At 50.3% G+C, this 26,991-nt stretch overlaps 1 protein-coding gene across 1 annotated transcript in view; it reads left to right on the top strand.

Moving 5' to 3' along the window:
• The window catches only part of LOC149342201 (uncharacterized), a 130,656-nt gene extending 103,997 nt beyond the window's left edge, over positions 1-26,659 (top strand). Inside the window, exon 4 of the mRNA XM_089544483.1 lies at positions 22,097-26,659. Coding sequence (XP_089400609.1) covers positions 22,097-22,951 — 855 coding nt within the window. The 3' untranslated portion in view covers positions 22,952-26,659. The remainder of the gene's footprint in view (positions 1-22,096) is intronic.
• The last annotated feature ends 332 nt before the right edge of the window (positions 26,660-26,991 follow it).

Below are 26,991 nucleotides of genomic sequence, written 5' to 3'. Positions count from 1 at the left end.
CCGGGGGACCTAACCACCGGCAATTATCAAATTACTGAGCCGAGATGTTTAAATCTGCGCGACGCGACTGCGTCTGAGCGCGTGTGTGTGTGCGCACGGAGAGACAGGAGGGTGGAAGGCCTCGAGACCGGAGGAGAAAGAAATCACAAAAAGTGGCGTCTTTTTTTCTCAGCCGCACAAAGATAACAGAATCAATGGGAAGGCAGAGAGACCGGTAATGAAGCGGAGGGAGAGTGGACAAAGAAACAAAAAGATGAGAAGAGGCGCGACAGATGCGCATGCAGGGCCATGCAGAGCGTAGAGAGCGCATGGCTGCGCACTCTGCCTCATTTTAATTCGGTGCACCTGTGGGCGAAGCAAAAGGCCATCAACGGGCAGCGAGCTCCGAGTTACGCACTACGAATTGCAAGCAGTGATTCGTATAGGGCCACGCTAAGTAATGCACAGAAATTTTGACGACCACTGCTTTCAAAGCCTCTTTGAGACGAGCGAAAAATTCGACAGACCATAGTAAAATCGCGCAAGTGGTAAATTTGCGCGCTGCGCGCAATTAGCGGGAGCGGGAAGACGGAGTAGTAGTGCGGTTTGTGTCGCGCCGCGCGTTACGTATTCTGCTCACACGGCTCCGCTCCTCGCGCCTGTAATAAATAGCGGGAAAGAGGGGCGGAAATGCAGATAAGCGCGCAAATGGGGTTCTACTTTTCGCCGAGGTGGTGGCGGCGGCGCTGCCGCCGCTGCTGCTTCTGGCTGCTGCTGCTGCTGCCGCACCTGTTGGCGCGTCGAACAAAAAGAAAGGCGCGCGCGATGTGCTCACCTCGACGCAGTGTGAGTGAGCGTTGCAGGCCGGCCGACCGGCCCGCTGACTCGCATAGGTGTGTATGCGTTCTATACGCTCAGTGCTAGTGTGAAAGCGAATTACTGGCCGCCCGTCTAATGCTTATGTATGCCGCCGGCTCAACGAAAGCAGCGTGCATGCGCTATGGGAGAGCAGCTGTGGCTGATTATTGGCGCCCCCCCCCCCCCCCCCCCGTCCCCCTCCGCCGTCCTCTCCTGCCGTCTCCAGTCCATTTCCTGCCGATTGTTCTTCGTGTTTGAGGTGGCATACAAACAACGGCGGTGGAGCTTACAAGCCGTTGTACGTGCTTTATCTGAAACGCAAATTCAGACGTTTTTTTTTTTTTCTTTAGGTATGGTAGCTAGGCAATATGGTCTGTCGCTTATCGCGTGCACTTTATGTAGTTAAGCCCACAGGTGCTGTAATCAGGTGGGCGTTTAAGTACGGCAGCTTATAAAGGAGGTTTTCAGATCAGCTATGAGGGAAGCACGCATAAACGAAGGTGATTGCTTAGAGAGAAGCCAGGGCTCCTAACTGTCGCCAGTGGTGGCATGCACCAGTGACGATGAATGGCACGTCACCACTACCATTGTTGCACAAACATGCACCATTGGTTCAGTGAAAACTCTCTTCTATGTTAATGCCGATGATGTGGCTGGTTCGTTCTTCTTACGGAGACTGGTGCAATTGCCCAGAAGGTGGGCCCCGGGTCAGAGACGGTGTTGAGAGAATTTAGACAGCGACATTTGATCAAAAGACAAGAGGTTAACTGAAGTTTATATACATACAATATTTACAGCAAGGTGGCATGAAACAAAACATGGAACTGGCTAGCTCGGCATACTTAGCCGAGACTTGGTATTAGCTTAAACCCTAGCCAAGAACGACCTTTCGGGCTACAGTGCCCGGGTTTTAAACACTGCGAGGCGTGGCCCGCAATCAACACTGACCAATCCCGCAAAACCAGCACTAACCAATCGCGGCTAACTCTTTACACCATTGGCTACCGTACTTGTAGCTCGCTCTCTCTAGCTTTGAGAATGTCTGTAACCCTCTCCCTAAAACATATACTGAAAAAAGAGCATCAAGAGTTACTAAAATCAAACCACATTCCCGGAAGCGAGCACAACCCGATTGGTACACGGGATTACATGCCCCGCCCTCAACTTCTGCAGTGTTGTCCAAACTCTCTCCCCTCCTGAAATCAAGCGAAAACAAATACAAGTGCGCCGAGTCGTTCCCACGGCATCGCCTGTTTCTGCAAGCACGTGCGGTCATCGTTTCCAAGTATTGGCAACCCACGGGTTCTCAGCTGCCGCTAAGCTGCTGGCATTCCGTCGCGCGGTTGTCCGTGACATCCTTAAATTTACGACTTGTTTACGTCTTCGAGACCCCTCGGCCGTTCGAAGTGTCGCGGTGTCCCTTTTCCCGCTGCGGGAGCATCCACCAGGACCCCATTAAGTGTGCGCCCTTTTGTTCCCGGCCCCCGCGACCATGCCGCACGCGACCATCACAGACATCACTCCGACAGGCGGGCGCCTCGTCCGGCCGTTCATCAGTTGTTCTTACCAGGCGGCATGGCGGCTCCTACGGGGTAGCTTACATATGGCGCGTCCCTGCCGCCGAATCGCGGGACCGCCCCCTTCCCGTCTCCCTTCGTGGAAGCCCCCCGTTGCGTTAGCCGCGCCCTTGACCGCCAGATGTCTCAGTCGTCCCGTGCCGCATTCCTTCCTTTGTTCCCTTTCCGCTGAACTCTGCTGGTAATCGCGGCGAGTTGTTGACACACTAATGGGCTGTTTTCTACACCCCTCCTGTGCGTAGCCTCGAGCTTTACACGCCCTTCCTAAGATTCACGAAAGGGTTCCGTACCCCTGCGTGAATCAGACCCAAACTAAGGGAGATGCTACGCTAAGGAGATGCTACGCGCTATGAAATAAAAGCGTCTTGACCGTAGTCAGGTGCTGGCGACAACTTTACCGAGCGTAAAACAGCATGCACAACAACACACGTTACGACCATTCGCGTACAGGACATTTAGAGAAACACACACACAACAAAATAAGAACTGGTGTCAAAACAAGCACTGACGCAACAGGCATGCAGCACGTCCATGCACACAGTTTCAGTCTCTTGGCTGCAAACTGTTCATGTTTCCCCACTCTCACCCACTGCCCCATCGTGTGCTCCAGCCGCAAGGCATTTTTGCGCGTACCGCCACCTGGCAGTGACAGAGTGGGTTAAGGCTGTGGACATATGCATTCGCCGCTAGCCACCAGGATCGAAAATTTTATCTGGTCTCAGAAAAGTCACGTGCTGCAGTGTGCACCATTCTCTCATTCGTGCTGCTCCCCGGTTGTATCGCTCAGCTCCTACCGCAGCGGAGCTGCCGACCGTGTGCGCATACGGTGCACAAGCCTCCGCACAAGGCCCTAAGTGCCTGTGCCTAGGGGGCCCTCTTGAATGTGCCATGGCCAGCTCAACCAATTCAGCGTAACTGCCCTCTAGGTTTGCGATCCACCTGCTGCGGAGACCCGCCAGGAGATTGCAGGATGGGTCGCGTTTCGACCCTATCAGCGGCGGTGTATCTTCGCCTCCTTCAGGGAGTGAGATGAATTCGTCGTCGTCGTCACTGCTCAGACTCCTTTCATCGACCGCCAAACTCATTGCGGCGTTACCTGAATCCGAGTTTCTCGGATCGGAACAGTCTGGCTTACCCAGCTGTTCTTCCGGCTTCTCGGAAGCTACAGCCTGTGCTACGGATCCTTTCTGAGCCATGCCACTCTCGCCACACCCTGCTTTACATACTGCCGCTTCAGCTGGCAACAAAATGTCGCGCTGGGCAACTCGGCCGGCCGAGCCGTTCATACCGTTCTGCTCATCAGTGCCATTAGCACCACTACTAACATGTTCGGTTGCCTCGCCAAAGTTGGCCTGCGCAGTTTCATCACGAGACGAATTTTTGCCTGGAATGTCCGTGGAGCTCGCCTCCACCTCGGGAACCAAGGCCTGCTTTTCTGTGTCAACCCTCGTGGCTGACAGCTCACTGGGCGGCTCCTCGACGCTAGTGATCGCTTCACTGTCTGCAGGAACCAGAGGTTCCTCCTTGCGGTTCTCAAAAGAAACCGACCGAACGCCGCTGCCGATATCCTCTTTCTTCGCTATCTCGATCAGCGTTCGATCATCGCACCATACAATACGGTACGACGGCGACTGTGCCGTCTCAGTCAGTGCTCTAGCCGCTCTCCGTGAGCGCTCCTCCTCAATTCTCTTCCTCTCCTGCCGGAGATTCTCTTCGGCTATAGCTAATTGACGCTTCAGGTCTCGTATATAAGCGTCGCTCCTCTCCTTTGCTCTGGCTCGCTCAGCCTCTGACGTTTCGGCTCGCTCATGGCCATCCCAATACCCACAGCCATAACCACTTCGCCAACCTAATGCTGCCATTTTGCCTTGGTTAATAATAACCCTGCGGCTCAAGCACTCCCGAGGCAATTAGAATGAGACTGGGGAAACTCACTCCATTGTAGGGCTGTCCATCACGGCACTTGCAGTGCAGCAGCGGCAGGTTGCGTCAGTAGGCGCAGATGTGTGGCCGGCTTCGCAGAAAGCCGCTCGGACGATCCTAATGACGAGATGCTTCTTGCTGGCTCCCGTCCTTCGTTGCTTGTCCTTCCGCCTTCCCGCTGTCGCAGCCTCCTTGTAGCTGATCAGGATATTGGTTTCCGCAGCCGGTCCTTGTGACGCGCCGCTGCTCCCCCGAATCGGAATCTTCTGCAGCCGGTCCTTGTGACGCGCTGCTGCTCACCCCGAATCGGAATCTTCTGCAGCCGGTCCTTGTGACGCGCTGCTGCTCCCCCGAATCAGGGTCTTCCGCAGCCGGTCCTCGTGACGCGCTGCTGCTCACCCCGAATCAGGATCTTCTGCAGCCGGTCCTCGTGACGCGCTGCTGCTCCCGCGAATCAAGATCTTCTGCAGCCGGTCCTTGTGACGCGCTGCTGCTCACCCCGAATCAGGGTCTTCTGCAACCGGTCCTCGTGACACGCTGCTGCTCCCCCGAATCAGGATCTTGATTTCTGCAGCCGGTCCTGATGACGCGCCGCTGCTTGCCCTTGCTGCTCCCCTCTTGTTCTGATCTCGACTGCCGCTTCCCTCCTGCGTTCGTGTTGCAGGAACGTCGTCTCTCCCTGCTTCCAGTCTCGATCCTGTGCTATCACCGGATCCTTGTCGACTGCGCCAGTGAAAACTCTCTCTTCTTATCGTTGATGCTGATGATGTTGCCGAATGTGCGGCTGGTTCGTTCTTCTTACGGAGACTGGTGCAATTGCCCAGAAGGTGGGCCCCGGGTCAGAGACGGTGTTGAGAGAATTTAGACAGCGACATTTGATCAAAAGACAAGAGGTTAACTGAAGTTTATATACATACAATATTTACAGCAAGGTGGCATGAAACAAAACATGGAACTGGCTAGCTCGGCATACTTAGCCGAGACTTGGTATTAGCTTAAACCCTAGCCAAGAACGACCTTTCGGGCTACAGTGCCCGGGTTTTAAACACTGCGAGGCGTGGCCCGCAATCAACACTGACCAATCCCGCAAAACCAGCACTAACCAATCGCGGCTAACTCTTTACACCATTGGCTACCGTACTTGTAGCTCGCTCTCTCTAGCTTTGAGAATGTCTGTAACCCTCTCCCTAAAACATATACTGAAAAAAGAGCATCAAGAGTTACTAAAATCAAACCACATTCCCGGAAGCGAGCACAACCCGATTGGTACACGGGATTACATGCCCCGCCCTCAACTTCTGCAGTGTTGTCCAAACTCTCTCCCCTCCTGAAATCAAGCGAAAACAAATACAAGTGCGCCGAGTTGTTCCCACGGCATCGCCTGTTTCTGCAAGCACGTGCGGTCATCGTTTCCAAGTATTGGCAACCCACGGGTTCTCAGCTGCCGCTAAGCTGCTGGCATTCCGTCGCGCGGTTGTCCGTGACATCCTTAAATTTACGACTTGTTTACGTCTTCGAGACCCCTCGGCCGTTCGAAGTGTCGCGGTGTCCCTTTTCCCGCTGCGGGAGCATCCACCAGGACCCCATTAAGTGTGCGCCCTTTTGTTCCCGGCCCCCGCGACCATGCCGCACGCGACCATCACAGACATCACTCCGACAGGCGGGCGCCTCGTCCGGCCGTTCATCAGTTGTTCTTACCAGGCGGCACGGCGGCTCCTACGGGGTAGCTTACATATGGCGCGTCCCTGCCGCCGAATCGCGGGACCGCCCCCTTCCCGTCTCCCTTCGTGGAAGCCCCCCGTTGCGTTAGCCGCGCCCTTGACCGCCAGATGTCTCAGTCGTCCCGTGCCGCATTCCTTCCTTTGTTCCCTTTCCGCTGAACTCTGCTGGTAATCGCGGCGAGTTGTTGACACACTAATGGGCTGTTTTCTACACCCCTCCTGTGCGTAGCCTCGAGCTTTACAGGTTCATTTTCAATACTGGCATGGATATTGCAAAACGCGCATCATAATAAGAGTCCGCGTTCCAGAAAGTATATATACACGCTTTGCTCAGGAGGCGAGTACGACAGTGAGGTTAATTGACGGCAACGATGAAAATGAGCAGTTTTATGGCTTATTGAGGAATAGACACGTTCTGCTAGTTGTTCAAACCAAGCCGCAATCAATGCCTGTAGCGATAACACTTCAAAGATGTATAACTTCTATCCTCACTGGAATTCGAGCGCTCTTCATGATAGTTAGCGTACAGCAGTGGCTCCAATAAGCCAAAATGCCAAAATTGCAACGTTAATTTTGGGCCCCTTTAACAAAAAAAAGTGCACGCACAAAGTGCTACGCGAAAACCAATGGGGACCATTGCATTGCTCTCCGGAGAGCACGCCGAGAGATGGGTTGTAGCTCCTCTCAAAAGAACACTCTTTCGTAAAGCTTATAATCCCTGTTCCCAGCCCGCCCCTGAGCAGAGGAGAGTAGAGTGAGCATTAGAGCCTGACAGGGCAGATTACGACAGATTAACTGACGAGGAACAGCCCTTAATCTACCGCGGCTTATTAAGGTTTACGAGCCCGACAGCGCGGAATCCCGTTTCGGGGGAACACGCTTACCATAAAATAAGATCCGCCCTAATAGGTTTATCGCACTGCACGCTCGTGCTATTCGGGATCTGCGCACAGTTTCAGATGTTGAGAGAAATTTATTTCCATAATAGGAAAGCCCTGGCTAATCGCGGTGAAGCTATAAAGCGAGCGACTGCCGATTTATGCACATCTTTACAAAATAGACGGTGAGTGTGCGCAACGTCAATGCCAATAAATCTTTTGCGGCAATAAATTCAAAAGCCTTTGAGCACCCGGAGTAACTTATATCCCCCCCCCTCCCCCCACTCACTATCTTTCTCTCTCTCTCGTTGGTACCGTGGGCGGAAAATGGCGGGCGCGACGGAGGCGCTCGCACCCGCAATTTCCGGCCGCCATGCAATCCGCCCATCATGCATATGCGACGTAATGCGCATACAAAGACACCTCTGTTACTTCGCTTTCCACGCCCTCTGTGATCCCCTCTGTTTTCTCTGCTTTTTAGCTGTGCTACTTGTTAATTTCATTCGTATGTCATGCTCTTCAAAAAAAAACTCATAAGTGTGTGTGCTCTTATTCGAGCTTGTTTTCTGTACCCGATGTGATAGCAATACGAGATGCTTTTTGATTGCAACCTTAGTTCCTACGCAATACGGGCGAAACATTGTGATGCCATATATAAAGGGTGTTTCAATAAGACGTAACACAAATTTAAAAAATGGGCTTAATGAGTTAGAAGAGCGTTTGTTTTGGCGTAGCATTGTCAGCGGTGTAGTACATCAGAATACAGGTGTGTGCTAACTATTAGGCTGGTTAACTGATATTTAATAGTTGACTTTTAACTGTTACTGTTAGGCTCCTTAATTATTGACAGACTTGTAGCCCACAGTAATTAATACCCATATCAGTTTTCAGATATTCGAAAACGCGGTTACCTTCGGCGTGGTGGTCCAATAAACTGTGGCTACATCGTGCCAAAGTAAATGCGTTTTCGAGAAGCTTGCAGGCAAAGCAACCTCTCCAGTGCACGTAACTCGTTGAAATAGCTGAAATTTGTTGGGCCACAGCGCCGAGGGTAGCCGCGTTCTCTAAAATCTAAAAACTGATATGGGTATTATATATGGTGGGCTACAAGCCTCTCAATAATTAGGCAGCCTACCAGTAATAGTTAAAAGTTGACTATTCAATATTAGTTAATCATTCTGCTAGTTAACATGTCTTAGCTGTATTCTGATGTGCTACACCAAGGACAATGCTATGCCGAAAAAAAGCGGTCTTCTAACTCAAAAACCTTATCTTTAAGAACTGTGTAAAGTCTTTGGTAAAACACCTTGCATATATGCACCTCCCTTTAAATATGGAGCTTTTCTTTCTTTCGTTGCTAAATATGACCCAAATTTGGTTCATCTGGCCTGAAGTTGCAAACAGCTTGTTGCCATTGTGTAGATAGAAATGGAGCTCTGCTCACCTCACTAGTCGTGCCTTTTACCGGTGATACCGAAAAGGGCGCTGGCTCTGATAAAGACTTTCTTTTCTTTACCCACTCCCGCTCTTCTTTCAATACCCGCGACAAACGCGTGGAAACGCTTTTATGACCTCGTATGTGAATTTTTACAGTTCTCTAATGCGACCATAGGAGTTTTATACCAAGCTTTAGGGCTTGCGAAACAGATACCCCTCTGCCACCCCTATATGTAGACGAGAAGTATTCGGCTTGAAAAAATTCAGTAACACGAAGGCTGAGGTACAAACATATGTGCTGAATGGTATGGACGCCGAAGGATGCTGAGTTTTTCGTCGACAACCAGGGAATGGGCTTGCTATTGATGCCTGAAGCAGGGTCACCGTTGCGGATTTCAGGGCCGCCCTAGCGCATCGATTCTTTTCACTCGGTTCTATTCCGTTCTTCCGGAATTATACTGCGAGATGATCTTCAACCACGAGTGCCCGACCCCAGCGATGACGGGATCGCGGGGGTGCATAGATAGTGAGTAAGAGGGAAAACGAATCGGGTTAATAGGATTGCATACGTCACTATAGCTCTGACTGCATGCCTTGGTTCCCGAGCAGTATGTACATATAAAGGAGTAACTTGTGCACAAGGTAGCAACCTTTCATCGACAAAATCTTAGGTGGAAAGCTGTAAAGAAGCAGCTTAACTCCTCTGACATTTTCCCATAATCAAAGGCAAAAAATTTTGCAGAGACACTTAAGTCTGTTATATGTGGGAATGCGCAAGCATTACTGTCCCAGGGTGAACTACTGCCCCCCCCCCATTACGCACACCACCCACACACGCGCGTATGACAGCACCCGGAACGCTGTACGACGAAAGGTTGCACCATAATTTTGTTACGAAAATTGGTTTTTGAGCAAGAGGAAATGACGCGGTAACTGTCTCACATCTGAGTAGAGACCTCAACCGTACCTTGAGGAAAGAGATAGGGAGACTTGGAAGGCACGTAATTGAAGGTGCATATGTCGTCGGTTCGAATCCGACACGCTAGCTAGCCTCCAATTTGATTCTGCATGTAAGCTATACATGCAACGAGAAATCGTGTGACATCACCCGGAAACGACTTACGACAATCGGTTGCGTCACTATTTTGGTACGTATATTTTCGGGAAAGCTGGCGCCGCATTGAGGTCAGCCAGTGGAGAGTATATGTAGACGAGCGACATCTATATTATGCTCTGAAGTGGCTGTGCTCGGCTTGCTGTATGCTGCATACGGCCGCTTGATGACGTCACCCTGTTTTTGTTGCCATCGCTAGGACTTTATGCACCATCTGCGAGTACACACACTTACCCACGCCGGCGGCTTTTCTCGTAATGGGACTAATAATGCGTTCGCATTGATAACGCCAGAGAGTCGTGGTGTCTTTCACCCACAAACGTTGCCGGATATTGGGAACATATAACGCTGGGCTTATGAATGAAACAGCAGCCCTTGGTTTTTCCCGGTGTAGAAACAAGGACTATATAGAGCTAAAGAAATGTCCCCGAAAGAATGGGGCGATCGAACAGGCGGCTCGTGCCCGTACGTTAGTCTACGCCGTCTGCTGGCACGCAACGCTTCAAATAGGCCTCAGCGGGTCCGTCTCTTAATGGCCCCGTAATTAAGCGTAGCAGCAGTGATTTGCGACCAGGCACTTAGCGAGCTCCGAGTTGCGCTGCAAAGACACGCCGAGAACCACTTAACATCTGCCCCTCCCGCTTCGTTCCTCCTTTCCCCCCGTGCTCTCGTATCGCGCATCCTGCTTATTCGGTGAAAAAGAAAGAAAAAAAGAAAAGCTATTCGTGCCGGCCGGGACAAGTGGATATCGCTCCGTAGCGTTACTCGCTATATCGGCTCGAATGCAGATGGTGGGCAGTCTAGCCTCTCCCTGGGGGCATCGTTAGCTGCACGCAAATTTTGTCAAGTGCGCAAGGACGCATTCCGTTTGAAAGCCGGCCTGCTGCTTGCCCACTTAGGCACGGCGTGTTCAGTTGCATGCAGCATGGCAGACGATAAGTAGCACTCCTCGGTGCTGTTGCTCAAGTCACTTTAGTCGATGTGTTCACCGAGGAGTAATATTTTTTTCAAGCTTTAAAACCACACATCTGAAGGGTAATGTTCAGACACTTACAACTTTGAAGATGGCCTCCGTTCTTACGTCCATGCAGGCACGCAGCAGCGATTAAGCCAAACAGGAGCATTGCTAAGGTGACTGAGCATTGGAAAAGGGAGGCTTGAGCTCGAATTTCTTTTTTTTTTTTTGGGGGGGGGGGGGGGGGCGGAGGCGGGCTCCCTTTTCCTCCTTCTCCCCTTTGCACACATGCCTGCAGGTCTATGTCTAGTCATTTTCTAGCCTTTCGAGGCACAGCTGGAATTACGGAAAGTAAACTTTACAGTGTCTAGTATAAGTTACCATGCAGAAACACCTTAACGTCATAGCCCCCTTGTAGTTTCAGTGCTCATCTTGCGCTTTCGCTGTCCGGGTGGAAGGCAACCGCCAGTCGAACGTGAAGCCGCTTATGTAGTTGTTTTAGAATCCAATGAGTTCAAAAGGGCCGAATGTGTGAAACACGCAGGTAAAGCCTGCGAAATCATTTTGCGCTACCATTTGAAACGGCGTCGTAATCACCGAATAATTTGGCGTCGGCGCTGAGGCTTCTCTGCAATGCACAGCGACGGGCAGAGGCCCCAATAATGACGCCACGTATGACGGCGTTGCGATTCCTGCGAAGAAACAGTTGTTTCATGGAAGCAAACCAATGACATCAAAGGTGAAGCTCACGAAGCTTTGTTTGGCGGCATCGGATCACGCACAGCAGCATGTAAGCGAAGGCAGCGGACATCTGAAATTTCGGTGATAATGACGTCACTACGAGTTTCCCCGCATTCTCCAACGCAGTGAGGAGAAGCCTCAACATCGTCGCGGTTTTAATCTACGATTAATTCACCATTTGAAATGCTAGTGCAAAAATACTTTGCATGCTTTTCCTAGAAGCTTCATAGATTTGAATTCTTGAATAACCTCGAATTCTCAAAAAACCATTTCAGCTTCCCTGTAAGGGCAGTCGCTTCAGCCGGTTGCTCTAACACGACCTGTAGTCGTTTCACTTGAGAGTTTCTATAGCTATAGGATTCATTTATAATCACAGTATTTGCTACAGGTACTTGCAGCTGCTCATGGTCGTTAACAAAGTGTATGACGTACGAGAAAGTCCGTTCCAACGCACAGCGCTTGGCTAAGTTACGACACAGCTCTAAGCTTGTAACTTGATGTTGTGTACGTCCGTTGAAATTTGCTTTACTTATCCTGTACTGGGTAGTCAATCGCATACCACGCGTGCCGCAAGTTGGCGTAAAAATGCAAGCGATCAAAGTTTCTAATTTCACTTCCATGGCGCTCGTGGCTAACGCTGAAATGAAATCAGTAAACACCAACTTCTACTTTATAATGTTATTTTGCGCGATCCTGAACGCGTGAAACAAAGTTATGACAATAACAGCGGTACAAGAGCAGCTGGTTCTACTTTACCGCTCTCCTAACGAACCGAAAACGAAGCGCAGGAAGTGGAATATCTGTGTATACCTGTACAACAACATAAAACCCAGTGCGGACTATAGCGGCCTGTGCACCTCACCGCGGGTTTCCGCTCACAGTAACGTAGAGCTCGTTTTCATGGCTGCAAGGTGACTATCATGCCATCGGTGAAGCCGTGCTCAAGGTTTTCGAGAAACGTTTTGCAAACGCAGGTCGCTTTACTTGTAGTACACGTGCCTTTACAATGTAAGAGAGCACTGCTCACGGTGGAATGAAATCAATAAAACCTGCTGAGAGACGAATAACACCAAGGAGAATCCTGTTGAGATTACGTTCATCTTGTATACGCATTGTTATGGTTTGGTTTCACCACTCCACATAAACCTCGCTTTGAAGACAGCTTTTTTTTTTTCATATTTTCACGAAGCATAGCAGCAGGGCTTTTTTTTATTTTTTCTGATAAAGCTCTGACAAGTTTTTACATGACTGCAATTCAGTGGCTCAAAAGAAAGTAGCTGAAACTTATCTACGCCAAAAATTGCGGAAATTTCAACATTGAAAGCTATAGAAGTGTGGGAGAGGTACTACATGCAGTTCATATATCGAGTAAATGTTATTTTCCTGGACATCGGTGCAGCTGAATCCTACATCCGTTTTAGAGTCCCTGCCCGCACTAAGGCTCACCATTGTGATGCCTGTAATCTTGCTTACCCTCATAAGACGTTGGCGCATAATGCTTTTCGAGACACGCGTCTTTCGTACGCACCCGAGGTCGCCATGTTACAGAATCAAAACAAAAGCGATGTCCTCACGAACATGAGTAGTGATATTTTTTTTTTTTCGTGTGTGGTATTCATACAAAGCAAAATTAAACGTTTACCCTTTCCAAAACTGAAGTGCTCCCAAGGTAGCGTACGCGGTCATATACTCTTCAAGGCGACTAACTAGCTTCCTTAACAGATTGTACCTTAAATAATTGTTAAATGTTGTTGATAGCAAATGTGCGTCTCAGCTGCTGCTTGCTGATTTCACGAGCAACTGACAAATGAATGCCTGTATTAAATGCCACTAGAAACAAGTCAACACAAAGAATAGGAAAACCTGCTTTCGTACAAACCATTCTATATTTATTTTTGTAGCTTGTCCCCTGTTACCGTACAAACGCAACGCGCAGATTACACGTTGCTAGCTTTCCCACACGACATCCCAGCAATGCAGCCGCGTTCTTCTCTCCCCCCTTCCCCTTCTCTCGCCCCTCGCTTTCCTTTCCATCTGGTGATTTTCGCTTCTGGGTGTCATTTTATTACGCCAATTACGAGCGTAATTGCAAGGTGTCCTCGGTCTCGCATGATTGAATGCGAGGCTGCCTAATGGCGCCCAGTAATGATGATTACTGTCTCCGCACGCCACGGCGGCCTGCACGCCATCTCGCGTCATTCCAATTGGCACCGCGACGCGAAGAATGCGAACGGCGCGTTTAGCTAGCAGCAGCAGTGCACTGCGTTCCAGTTAAGTATTAATGCCATCCCGCATATGTTTATAAGGACGCAGTCACGAAGGGCCGTTGTGGTGCGCGCCGCAGCTGCCGACAGCCGAAGGAAATTCGCAGTGTGTACACCGCGCGGTAATTTGCATTGTAGATACTCGCTTTGCATCGTTTCGTTGGGCTTCGATCGGCCCCCTAATAGTTGGCCGGGCGAAAAATGCGGGGTGTTCGTTTCATCCGAGTATTGCTTATCGTGCTCGGATAATCATGTACCGTGACTTATACGCCTAGCGCGCAGTGTATATTAGTCCCAACTAGCACATGGCCGAATTAAAAATAGAAAGCAGCTCTATCAGCAGACCGGCGCATTGTTGAGACTGGTTACAGACGCCGAATATGTGACTGCCCTTTTTTTTTTCTCTCCGTCTATTACCGGAGCTAATTTTCCTTACCTGCCTTCTCCTCCTTTAATACCCGCTTTACGAGTCGCATGCTTTCTTACAGGACAGCCCAGCAGTTATAGGAAAGCCAACGACACGCAGAATTCGGCCGCATTGTTCCAGGCGTCATTTATACCTCGAAGCATTCGTCTATGCCTTCGAGCGGAGCAAATTTGTTTGCGTTTCGCCGAGCCCGACGGCGAAACGCGATATAACGATGACTGTTGGCACGGTTCTGACAACCGAAAAGAATTCGACAGTCAGAGAGCTACGCGCGGCGGAAAATTGACGGGAAAAAAAGCATTAACCTATACGTTGTCACACAAGGCTCTGCCTTGCCTTGCCTTGCCTTAGCTTATGTGAATTTTGTTTTTGTTCTCCTGTCCGAGTCATTTGGATCGCTGGTCCCCGCCCCATCTTGTTGCATCCGCGCAGGCTTCTATTTTCTGAAGCGAAAAAAAAAAAAAAAACACCCAAAACCTAGCGACTATGGGTGTCAGTCTCATTACAGGCCGTGTGTTATTACGCTCCGAGCATGACACCCAACGTCGTGACGCGACAAGGAAAACAAGGGAAGGGTGCTGCCTACTTGCGTGGTGGCGAGCATTATTTGAAGCCAAAAAAAATATACAAAAAGCAAATAAGCGAAGAGAAATAGCTACAGGCAAGCAACCGGTGCGCTCGGCTTTCAAGTCGATGCTCCAAGGAGGTGTGATTATCTCGTCAGAGGCGCTGGAGGCCATCGCACATTTCAGGCATCGCTGCGCGCGCTCGTTCTCCGCTTTGTTCGTACGCAGGCGCCCAATTCCCTCGCATCCTCGGACCTGCACAAACAAACATATAAAAAAATACACAGGAGCTTTGATCGCGGCCTTGCCGTCGCAGCTATACCCTTCTGTACACGGGGAGTCGGGCTGACGCGCCCTGCGTGCTATGCCTGCGTAAACACACACGCACGCATGCTAAAGGAGAGAAGCGCGTTATATAGCGGCAGCCCCGTCAAGTTCTCGCCGCGGCTTTATGCATATACACACGCACACGCCTGGGCGCGCGGGCCTTAAGTAGGAGGAGGGGCGCGCGCCATTTTTACCGGGCTGCCCATCACGTATCTGCTATACGTGCCGGCGCGCGTCGTTCAGGGTCGCGTTGGGTTCAGGTTCAAAGAGGCACTGCCGCCGGCGCGTACGGAGCCTGGGGCGGGCAGTGAGCGAGCGAGCTATCGGGGCTGGCTAGCTCGTCCGCGCGCTCGCGATCTGCGTCTCTCCATGGACCCGCCGCGCGTTCTGGTTCAGAAGCTGAGCTGCTCTTTTATGTGAGTTCGGCACGCTATTTTGGCGTTTCATTCTGCGGTAGCACCGTGGCTAATTGAGAGCCGTTTCTGTCTTATTCGGCAACGTCGCCTCGAGTAAGGGCTCTCCGCACGTAGTTCCTGGTACAGTTCGTTCGAGACCACGCGGAGAAACACTCGTCATGGTTAATTAAGGAATGCATGCGCGGAAGTCTGCGCAAAGCACTGCTTTTGGAAGCCAAGTAAACATCCGCGACCTAATAAAAATAGAAGCCGAGTGCGCTGTTCCTGCTGCGCCAAGTTACCTCGACACGTGAGATATTCACACGCGCTTTTAGTGGGAGCAGGCGCTTCTGACAAATGTCGTTTACGAGAAGTCGGTGCTGCTTGCTTCCCTTATTGATGTTAAGTGCATTGCTGGAGCCACTGTATAGTGTGACGTCATATTTAAACTTTTCTGTTTTTCAGCACTTGGTTTTACAGTAGCTACGAAATGCGCCTTTGAACGCAGCTGCACTATGGGCAAACACCGCGTGAAATGCACACGATTGCGATGCCGCGAGGGGTGACGCTGTATAATACTCCGGAAGCTCGCATTCGACGCAGCAGGTGAAGAAGGAGACACAAACCGATGCGCGACCATAGAGCCCTTTCTATGTAGCATCATGCGCAATGTGCTCAGCTGCTCTGGCGATCTAAAAAGAAAGACAGGAGGCACACACATAGGGCCTGCGCGTAGTTGACTTAATTACACGCGACGCCTCTCTGCTGCTGCAGCTCGCGCGAAGGCCAGCGACTCAGTCTCGTGCTCTCTGAGGGCCAAACAGCGAGAAAAAAAAGGAGACAAGAAAGGAAGCAGAGAAAATAGAAAGAAGAAAGGAGAAAGAGGCCGCCTACTTCGCACCCTGCTGCGTGGTTCGACTGTTACGCCGGGAGCCTGTGGTTACGGGCTCCCGAGTTCGACAGCCAAAAAAAAGGTTTCGGAGATGCTTAACCCGCCCTTGAGAAGAGACGGGCGCGAGTGTAGCACCCCAGGTGTCAGGCTGCTCGCTCGCGGCCAATCACAGGGGACGGGACACCGTGCCACCGCACGTCTCTTTCTCTGAAGCGCGCAGCTCGGTAGCGCTATATAGCTTCGCCAGCCATGACGAGTTTCCGCGTGAAATTACGCGCCTGGTGTGTGCATCTGTGCCCTTTTTACCCTGCGTTTGCGCTTTCCCGCCGGTCTCTCTTTCCTCTCTATCTCTCTTTCTATGTTTTTCTGCGGGACCGTGGGACGCGCGCAACAGCAGTCAGCGGAGAAGTCGATGCGAGCGGGACAGCCAGAATGCGGCCGCACAGAATCAGCGGTCGGAGACGGGTTCTTTCGTTCGGTGGCTGTCGCATAGAGCGTGAGACGCGACGGGTCACGGTGGGCGTTGCAGGAGGAGCGCGTTTTCCAATCTGCAGGGCTGGCCGCCACGAGGAATGCACGCCACCTTGTGATTTCGGGTTGGGAAGAAAAAGGAAAAGATCGCGGGAAATTACTCTGTAATTTGTTACGAGCCCGGGATAACGAGATACTTTGATTTGCAGCTGGGTGCAGGGAGGGAAAATGGGGGGTCACCTTCTTACCTCTCGCACTCTATACATACTCTTCTGTGTGTTTGTATGTTTTTGTACGTATTGTACGTATTCTGTCACTCCTGCGCGTTATAACTGTGCGCGCCGCGCGAGGCTCTCGTGACGAAGGCAGGCAGGTGCTCGCTCGCACTCGTCTCGCTTCCCAACTTCCAACGTGCATTTCTCATTTCGATGAAGGGATGCAGAAGAGCAGGAGGAGCAGATGCTCCGAACTGCCGTGGCTCTTCTCAAAGGCCGGTTAATACGCTCGCTGTAGGAAACGGAATCGAAATTCTTTGCGATGCCCAGATTCGAAGGTCGTTCCTGTCGTCCTCGTCGCTTGCGAAGCTGAGGCGGAGAGCTGCGGCGTAAATTACACCGCGTGCCAAGAATTTGGATGGAAAGGAAAGCACGCGAGTCCCCCTTTGGTGCCCGGATGAAGGATATAAACAAATTTAGAAAAAGAAGCAATAATTAATGAGGAGGTGAAAATAAAAAGAAACACAGCTGATTGATCGATGCGTTCGACATTCGGCGGATTCCTGAGCGGACGTTTTGCCCGGGTAATGATACGTGACGCGTTCGAAAATAGAGACAGCTGCTGGAGAGGGCATGCAATCGAGCTAAATAGGGATAGAGCCCGCGTTGCAGATCGAAGCAGCGCGTTTGGAAGGTATGCCCCGGAGACGGAGCGACAGTCGCTGTCATTTCGGAAGAACTGTCTTTCTGCCAATGTAAGGGCCTATTTTGTGCCTTCCTTCTTCATCTTTATTTTTTATTTTTCTCTCCTTACATGCTTCAAGGCCGCTCTCCATATATCATTTTTGCCTTGTTAAAGAGCCTGACAAGTTCAGCACTTGTTATTAAGCTCCGCAGTCCCATTATATACGCGGAATAGATTCGCGTGTATTTCTGCTGCTCAGCAAAACGCTAGAAGAAGTATAATAAATTGTTTGCAGATTGAATAGATATGCGTTCACGCCGGAGCCAGCTTCCAGTGGTTATTACGAGACGGCGAAAGTGGCAATGTTTTTAATTTTTATATTTGCTTCAGGCCAATGATAAATGTCGGAAGTGAGCAGCATTGTAACACTGTCCCACGAGTGCAGAGTAATGCTGATAGACTACTTTTCAGATGAACGCGAAAGTTCGCACTTCTTTCAACATTGAAAAACGTAGAGAGAGGGTGTGGTAGATGGTCCTTGGCGATCACAAAATGAACAAGGCAGGGGAAAACCTCAGGTTGCTTGAGCCAACGTTTCGACAAGAGGACTTGTCTTCGTCTGGGCAGACGAAGACGAAGACAAGTCCTCTTGTCGAAACGTTGGCTCAAGCAACCTGAGGTTTTCCCCTCCCTTGTTCATTTTGTGATTGAAAAACGTAGTATGATATGAATCCCGTGAAGCAGTTTTGATCGTTGCATAACAAACTTTTGCTTGCGCCACGGGAATCTGCGATAAGCGTATAAATGTTTGGCAACTCGTAACAGTTCATCTCTGTTCTACTTCAAAGATGCTGTGTGAGCGGTATGGAATACATGGTTGTGTGCAGTATGAGAACCTACTTAAGTTCCTCGGAGGACGATTTTTCTAGCTAAAAAGAAACATAGTGCAGCCTTACATGATTTGAAGGTTGTCGCTTTGACTTCGGCCTAAGATTTCGGGCCGAACACTGCATTATGCCTGGTGTAACGGTCATTTACTCCCCACTAAAAAGGGCTGTGCAGGATTGGGGAGCCAAGCAGCTAGCTAAGCTCGATTTTTCTGCCTTCTTGCAAAATTAAATAGCTTTAGAGCACTTTGTCCCGAGTAAGTTAAGCCTATTCAAATCGCGTAAGACTTGCCTGCGTCACTGTCGCAGTGGTGCAGCTAACAGACACGACCAAATCCTAGACAGATGATTCGCACCTCTGCCGGCAGAATTTGAGTCTGCTACCTTTCTACTCACTCGGTCACGTGGCATTCGTGCTTGCAGAAACTTGTCACGTCGTAATAATAAACGGGTCTGCATCTCACTTGTTTACTGACAACTGCAAAGATTCCTCCGATATACTTAGCCGCACACGTACACTCGAGGACAAAAGTCTGAGGACCACGGGTTCCTCAAACTAAGCCGACAGCTCTACTATTAGCCGGCGGCTGGAGACTGCACTTGTGGAGATGAAGGAACAAAACTTTGAGCTTCACCTCCACTAGTGTGGTCCCGCCGACGGCTAATAGCAGAGCTATCGGCTTCGCTTCAGGAACACGTGGTCCGCAGACTTTTGACCCCGACTGAACCGACGTTGCATTCTAACCTGATGGCCCAGCGCAAGTGCACGTCGTTCGGATGTTGGGCGTTGGTGTCCCCGACAGTTTGCAATGAAACTGAACATTTGAAAACACGTTTACTACTCAGCTTCTATGACTGCGCGCTTTGCGTTCGCATTTGTGTGGGTGTGTTTTGTTCCACCGGTGTCTGTCTACCGCAAAGGCCGCCGTTGATGAAGTATGGTAGCTTCGTCCAGAGCAGGGAGATGACCGCTCTGTCCTGCGCCTTCGGAGGAATAAGTGACCGGGCGGATGGATCTCGCTGGGAGCCAGATTTGCGTGCAGACTGCCCGTCAAGGCCGTGCTTCCAGAAAGCAATGGGATGCAGAGGTAACTAAAACGCGAAATCAGGAAGAGCCTTAGACGCGTATACACCTGCCAATATTGGTGCAGCATCGGTCCTGTGCCACGAGACAGAAACGAATATACGCAGGATCGAGGATGCCGCTTACCCCGCCAAGTATACATTCGGGGCTTTCGAGGTGTCCTGGCCAGGATTTCCAAGGACCTCATCACGATGCGACGCGTTTTGTGATATATATTACAAGATACCGCGGCGATGGCCCACTGATCTGAGCATATCCGCCTCGCTTGCGGTAGGTTCTGGGTTCGATCCCCAGTGCCGCCAGGTACCCGCCGGTTTTCCAACGGGTACAAGATTTCCTCCGGCCTGGTGCTCGGTTTTGCTGGCGTAAGATGGTCGGGAAAAGAGTCTTGGACCAAAGTGTCGTTTATTTAAATCACTGATTAATCTGTGATTTACGTATATCACAAGATGCGTCGCATGATAGACACGCAGACCATAAGGTCTACGTTGCACAAAGCAAATAATTTTTGTTCTAAATTTACTTTTACTCCTGAATCGAACTTACGAAAGCATCCAGGAGATTATGCGTCGACAAAATAAAACTACCCAGAAGAAAAAAACAAAAAGATTGCTACTTGCTCATACTTAAGGAGTGATGCTTGAACGCCGCCGCAGCGGAGGCGTCGTAGTTTGAGCATCTGCCTCGCATGCGTGAGGTACGAGGTTCGATCCCCAGTGCCGCCGGGGAGCTACTGGTGATACAATAAATGGTACAAGCTTTCCCCTGGCCTGGTACTGGGTTTCTTTAGGATGAAATTCTTGGAAGATGGGTTCTGACCCCACTTTGAGAAGACGAAAACAGCTTGCACATGGCGTTCTTTGGCCCCACATGCCTTTGTTCCATAAAAAATCGCAATATCATCATCATCATGCTTGAATGCATGCTAATAGAGTGTTCCCTTTAATTGCTCTTGTCTGTACATATGCTACAGATAACGCAGAAGGGAAAGAGGGCGAGGGAAAGGCGACAGTCACGAGGTCCCAGATTGAACAATAAAAGGGACTTCACTCCGGAACCGAAAGTGCGGGTGTCAGGACACGAATATAGTGGAGCCTATAAAAGCATTTCAACGCTATAAACTCTGCAGGTGCCTGCATGGATACCCAGCCGTCGTTCCGTATTCTGAGCTAGCTCCAAATCGTTGGCATGGAAAGAAGTGACTGTTGTTATTGACGCCGCACCGCTGTCGCGCTAGAAACAAGTCGAACGCATTAATAAATAGAACAACCCAAGCTTGTTCTCTATACGGCGCAAGTATATAGACCTGTTTTCTCTGTGACAGATATATAACCCGGTCCACACAGAGCACAACACCCCCGGGAAATGAAATAACAAACAAAGCAAAGGAGGCATTCAATGGGGAATAACATAAAGGCGACGGCTTCACGCCCTTATTTGGCGCCCCCCCCCCCCCCCCCCCCTTTTTTTTTCTTTCGATTGATGAACACCCGAACACCTGCTGCGGCGGTGGTGGCGGGATGGAGACGTCAGATGGCCGAGTGCGGGGTATCCGGCGTTGAGCTCGTACACGGCATGCATTTATGCATGCGCCGTAGTATAGTTGTCCCGGCGAGTCATAAGGCCGCAGCCCTCACTCGAATCGAGCACGCACAACGCGTATCTGTACGCTCGCGTTTACGGCACAAAACGCGCTCTTCATCACAACGAACCCTGCAAGGACTGCGAGCGACGCCTTTTGGAAGCTGCCGCTCTTATTTCTCCACTTTGGTTTGTGTATTAATCCGTTTCTTTAGTTCGTTTGGGCGCCTGTTGATGGCGGTGGCGGCGTCCCGAAAGCGAACACAATCAAGTGGCGACCCAAAGGGTTGATTGCGTGTGCGCGGGGGCCATCTGGGAAGCGGACGGTTTACGCCCACCTGAATTCGTGGGCGGGGACGTGCCCGCCTAATGGGGACCCGCGCGGGGTCGTGCCGCCGCCCCGCGCACGCTCGGATGAAATGGCACCAGCGCAAAGTACGCGAGCAGTCTCCGTCCGGCGCGAGCATCGCTATTGCCACAGCGGACGTTCTCTCTGCGGGTGCGCGGAGATGCGCGTGCGTAGGCAAATGGATTCGTACGTATACGCTATTGCGAGCGTGGACGCTGTATAGGAGCGCCGGAGGAGGCTGCGCGGCATATATGCAGCCACAACTTGAACCGTTCCGGTGATTTATCGTTGTTCGTCCCATCCCGGACGCCCCGCCGGTGTCAGTAAGAAAAAAAAAGGGAGGGGGGGGGGGGGGGGGGTGAGCGGAGAGTGCGGAACTGTTCCGCGAGCATTCTAATACTGAAACTGTACGTGTGGGCCCTGAATGAAACATGGTTGGAACTGCTCGAGTTATGCGTACCTTCGATTACCGCACTGCCTGTTGCAAAGCAGCAACAAACCGTTCTTTCTTTTTTTCTATCTCGCGCTCTTCTGTGATGGCGACTTGCATGGCTGCTAATGGAGGTGTGGTTATTAATGAACCACGGCGTAATTGTGAGCGTTGGGTAACATCACAGGTGATTACTCCGTACATTTTTCTGTCCATGCCGCACAGACACGTTTTATGTGCGATTTGTGCTGGGAATCCGACATGCACAAGCGAATGACACGGTTCGGTGTTGTGACACGCCCTGACGACCCCTGTCTTTCTTTTTTCTACCCACCCACAGGTCTGGTTCCAGAACCGGAGAGCCAAGTGGCGCAAGCAAGAGAAGGCCGCGGGCAACGCACTCCAGTCGCAGGGCTACAACCCTTACTCTACGGCGCAGTCGCTGAGTTCCTCCACGCCTACCATGGCCGGAGCGCACCCGTCGCCGTCCGTAGCAGCTGCCGCCGCAGCGGCGGCCGCCTTCGGCTCGCTGTACGGCCGCAAGCCGCCCTCGGCCGCAGGACCCGAGGCCAGCCTGCTGAGCGCAGCCAGGCTCTCGCCCTACATCGGCTCGGCGGCGATGCCGCTGCTCACTCCCGGCCACGCGTTCTTCCCCATCAGCCCGTTCGGGCCCTTCCTGCCGCCATCGCTGCCGGCGCTGTACCAGACGCCGGCACCGTTCCAGAACTGGCTGGCCACGCTGTCCGTGCACAACCGGCAGCGGACCGACATCACTCCTCCCGATGTCACGGCGCCGCCGCCGCCGACCACGGCGCCCGTGCTGCCGCCTTCCCCCCCGTCCTTACTCCACCAAAGAGTGCCTCCAGCGGTGGCCATCCCGCCGCCACCTCCGCCTCCGTCCAACGCCGCGGTCGCTGCCGCTGCGGCGGCGGCGGCAGCTCTTGTGCCTCCTCCTCCGCCGCTGACGGCAGCTGCGGCCGCGCAGAGACCGCTGCTGGGCGGCAGCAGTCCGGCGAGGTCTTCGTCCAGCGTGTCGCCCGGTGTGACGGCCACCAATCTTTCGCCGTCCGCGTCGCCGCCCACAGGCGGAGGAGACCGTCGGAGCTCGAGCATCGCTGCGCTCCGTATGAAGGCGAGGGAGCACGAGATTCAGCTGGAAATCATGCGTAAGACCAACGGCGAGATCACGAGCTAAGACGCCCGGATAGAGCAGAGTTCCGGAAGAAGAATTCTTTCCCTCGCTATCCACTGCTGGGTTGCACCGGATCTCCGCGCTCAAGATCAAGGGCTTCCGTTCTGTGGATTTTCTGTGGCAATGGTAGCAATCGGTGACTTTCCAAGTGCCTTGTCGCTGACCGCCGTGACACCAAATGTCCAGCTAGACACGTCCTTGTACTCTCCCTGAATGATACCCACGCTTGAGAGACTCCCACAGTGTACCAGGTCCATATACCTGCTCATGACAGGACAACCCACATCGAATGGAGTGTGGACTGTTTCAAACGAATGACTATCTCGCAGGCTTGGGAACGCATTTGAGATATGATGGTTTATGGAAGAATGAACTGCTAAACCAAACCAACGCACCAAAATGACGTACTTTTCGCTTATTCTGTGTTGCATGCTTCAGTTCCGTTTTGCGATAGCAGGTGGACTTTGGCGTGCCGAGTTGTCTTTTCAGTGAGGTGACAATACGTTACACCTGTGGCATGCCGGATGTATCCTGTACACCGGTGTACACCAAGGACTCCTCCCTCATTGCGAAACCAAAAAGAAGGATGCAATAGGACCCTTTTTTTGCTTTTCCTTACAGCATTCGTGATCTATGTGTGCTATATGTGGCTGCTTTGTTGTCGTCGTTTGTCTCATTATATGTGATGGGTGATGTATAGCATTTCATTATGCCCTTTTTGTTTCATTTTTTTGGACTTCTTTTGTGCAAATGCCGCTATTTATACTAAGACATGTGGATTCATTTCGTGAGAAGTTTGTCGTCATTTGAACGCGCAGATTTGTGTCATGGGAAATGAACATATAACATTCCATCCTTTTCTAACCAAGTAATAGTTAACGTTTATTCATCGGTAGAAAACACTGTTGAAACAACCTAACGTCAGTTGTTTTCCACTGATAACTATAGAGAGGACTCACTGTGAGTTGAACTCCCGCTTAAATCACAGCCAGCGTGTTGGTTAACATGCACGCTTTCTGCAATGTCAAGCAGCTCAGAAATAATGGATCACGGCCGCATGGGCAGTAGTTCATCTGCAACGCCCACTGTGCTTTCTAGATACGAAAAGGCTCAACCATTTTTTTTTTTTTTGAAAACCGACCTGGGAAGAAAAATATGTGGTCCATACTAAATGTAGCGGATTGGGGAACGTGCCTTAAATATTACGTGGCAGCGATAGCCCTACGTTGAAGGCAAAGAAAAGTATGCTGTTCATGCTAAATGCAGTGGGTTGGGGAATGTGCCTTAAATATTGCGTATGAGAAATAGCACTAGGTTGAAGGCAATGGTTGGGATGTTATTGAGGGGCCTTACATCCCGAGAAAACAAAGAAATGAGAGGCTGTAACAGGAGCATAATCCATCGCTTGCTATGCAGTTTCGATAAAATGCTTGTCAAGTTTATTCGAGAGAGGTTAACTGTTCATAAATAAAAAAGTGGCTTAGGGAGGCACCAGGCTGCTAAGGCAAGCTTCAAGGATGTGACAAGTGGTCCATGTGGGTACAAAACACCTTATATCTCTACGAGGCTGGAGAACGGAAACTCACGCACATATCCGCACGGCGTGAAGCTTCACATTTGGGCGGTCTGCGCAAATTCTTAACTTTGTATCCATAAACTCTTTTTTGCAAGGAGCTTTAGGAATACAAGTGGAGGCTAGAATTTCTGAGAGCTCATGTTTTGTTGCATACCATTACGCAACGTGTTTTGTCGAGTGAGTGGTACCGCTTGAGAAATAAATGGAAATAAATGGGAATACAGGGTCGTTTGTACAAAGTATCTATAGCATTAGCAAGGTAGATAAGGAAAGAAAGTCGCAGTTTAGAGTAAGCGCTACAGAAGTGGCATTCGCGAATCTAGGGTTCGTACATTTGACAAAGTGTACTGGTTTCACGCGCAACTGTAAATTGTTGCGGTACGCTTTCCTGTAAATTAAAAAAAAAAAACGTCTGCGTAAGAACCAGGAATAAAGCCGGATTCAGTGGTGTAAGTTGTTGGCGTCTTCAAAAAAAAACCAAAAAACTTTGTACCTTGCCGTGGTCATCCTACTTCTGTTTACAAAGGTTTAATAGGACAAACTCCTAAAACCTTCACAGTGAACGTGTGCAGACGTATGAGCGACCTCCATACGCTTTTTTATGCTACAGCCAGACGAAGTTGCTGTGTCCCTGGCTTGTTGACAGGACAGGGAACATGACACTGACATTTATTCGAAAAGAGTAGGGCTATTGCCAGTAACTGTGGGACCCCGCTGCCAACTGACGCTGTCGTAACTAGGCAATAAATCGCATGCACAAGAAGCGTTCGCTTTAATTATTATGCTGGTGAAACCAATTCTACTCTGTTGTAAGCACTCAAGCATCCGAAAATCTACAGCAGTAACTTAACTGCTGCCCTTTACACCCCTTGGATCCATCATATTCCATAACATATAAACTTCCGTGCTGCAAAAGCAGTAATAAAGCATTTTTCAAAGGTTATGCGGATGATGCTTTCAAAGTTGTTTTTTCACTCGATTACATGATTCGAGAGGGTGCAGGGCATGTGTTTGCTCATACCTGGTGCATTTGTCCCACTTTTTACAAATTATTTCCCTCTCCTGTCCCATTATCGGCCGACATTTAATTTTTAGCAATGATCATGAAAAAACGCTCGACAAACGTAGAGTAGTATTCGAATAAACATGTTGTAAATTTCGCCGTTAACGGTAACCTGGACGAGCTACTGCAAAGAATAAAATTACAGGTTGACGGTGGCTTTACTAATATTAAAGTATGCTAACCAGACTTTCATTCCGTACACACTAAAGAGAAAAGAGCGAAAAGGGAGTGTGTTTACTCTCTTTTTACTGCCATATAGGCGTATTCGTGTTAAGAGCATGCGGCAAACTTGAAAAAAGTGCATGCGATGGACCTGCGAAGGTTTACAGCAATGCCGTTCTTGAAACGGTCACTCTCCCATGCGCGTCCTCGCCGGTGACCAAACTGAGGCGCCGTGCCTATCCCTGCATCACTGTTTCTCATTTGTGTACAATCTCCTGTCCATTACTCTGTTTTGCCCGTACCCTACAGTAAATTTACTTTATGCCAGTGATTATCATTTAGGTTTTTAACACAAACGGAGATAATCAAGCTGACCTCTCCTTGTGGCACTTGTTAACGCGATAGCATAATAAGCCCGATGAGGCCCAAATGCGTCGTCTGTCATACAATTCGCCAATTGGCCTTAAGGAAGTGACGTCACAAGACCGGAGCATTCCCATTGGCTGGAGGGATGTGACCTAACCAGACCGGAAGTGTCGTTAGTTCCGGTAAAGGCATCATCAGCTGCTAATGCTATCGCAATGCCACCACATAATAGAGCCCCAGTGAATTTTTTTTTTTTTTCAGTTTGGTTTTGTCCATTGACAATGCACGCGCCGCAAGCTATTTATTAACAGCCTGTTTCTTGCGAAGCGAGCTGGCTTGATCAGTGAGCAGGCCAGTGAAGTATTAATATACGGTGACTAGCTCTGCATGAGCCCATTGAAGCGTGTACAGAAGCGTTCATGCATGTTCATACAAGTGCACTTCTTTTTATTTTTGTCCGAGAGAAACTTTTCATCGAAGAGTATTTTCAGCGCTGACTTTATGACGGTTGTGTACATTCCGCGTTTTCGGTTTGTTGGGAAAATAAAACAAAAGTATCTATATTTCTTAAAATGCCTCCGACCATTTCTCTTCTCTTTTCTGCTCACCTCGTGTTCCGTAGACTGCTGTTCGAGATAACGTACGTTCACACGACTACTGTTCGAGATAACGTACAATTGTGCGTATACACTAAATCGCGTAAGCATAAACCTACACGTCAAACTTCGGGACTCTCCGAGGATAAACCAAGGCAGTACACGGCGTATTAGCGGGCCCCAAGTTAATATTAAACACTAGCCATTAATAACGTGTGGGGCACGTGACGACAGGAGCAAAATAAGTACGTCGGCTGCCCGCCCACTTTGAACAACGACA

The sequence above is a fragment of the Amblyomma mixtum genome, chromosome 5 (assembly GCF_055824585.1).
Source record: "Amblyomma mixtum isolate Tamu chromosome 5, ASM5582458v1, whole genome shotgun sequence".
NCBI classification, from domain to species: Eukaryota; Metazoa; Arthropoda; class Arachnida; order Ixodida; family Ixodidae; genus Amblyomma; species Amblyomma mixtum.
This window is presented reverse-complemented; position numbering and strand designations above follow the sequence as displayed.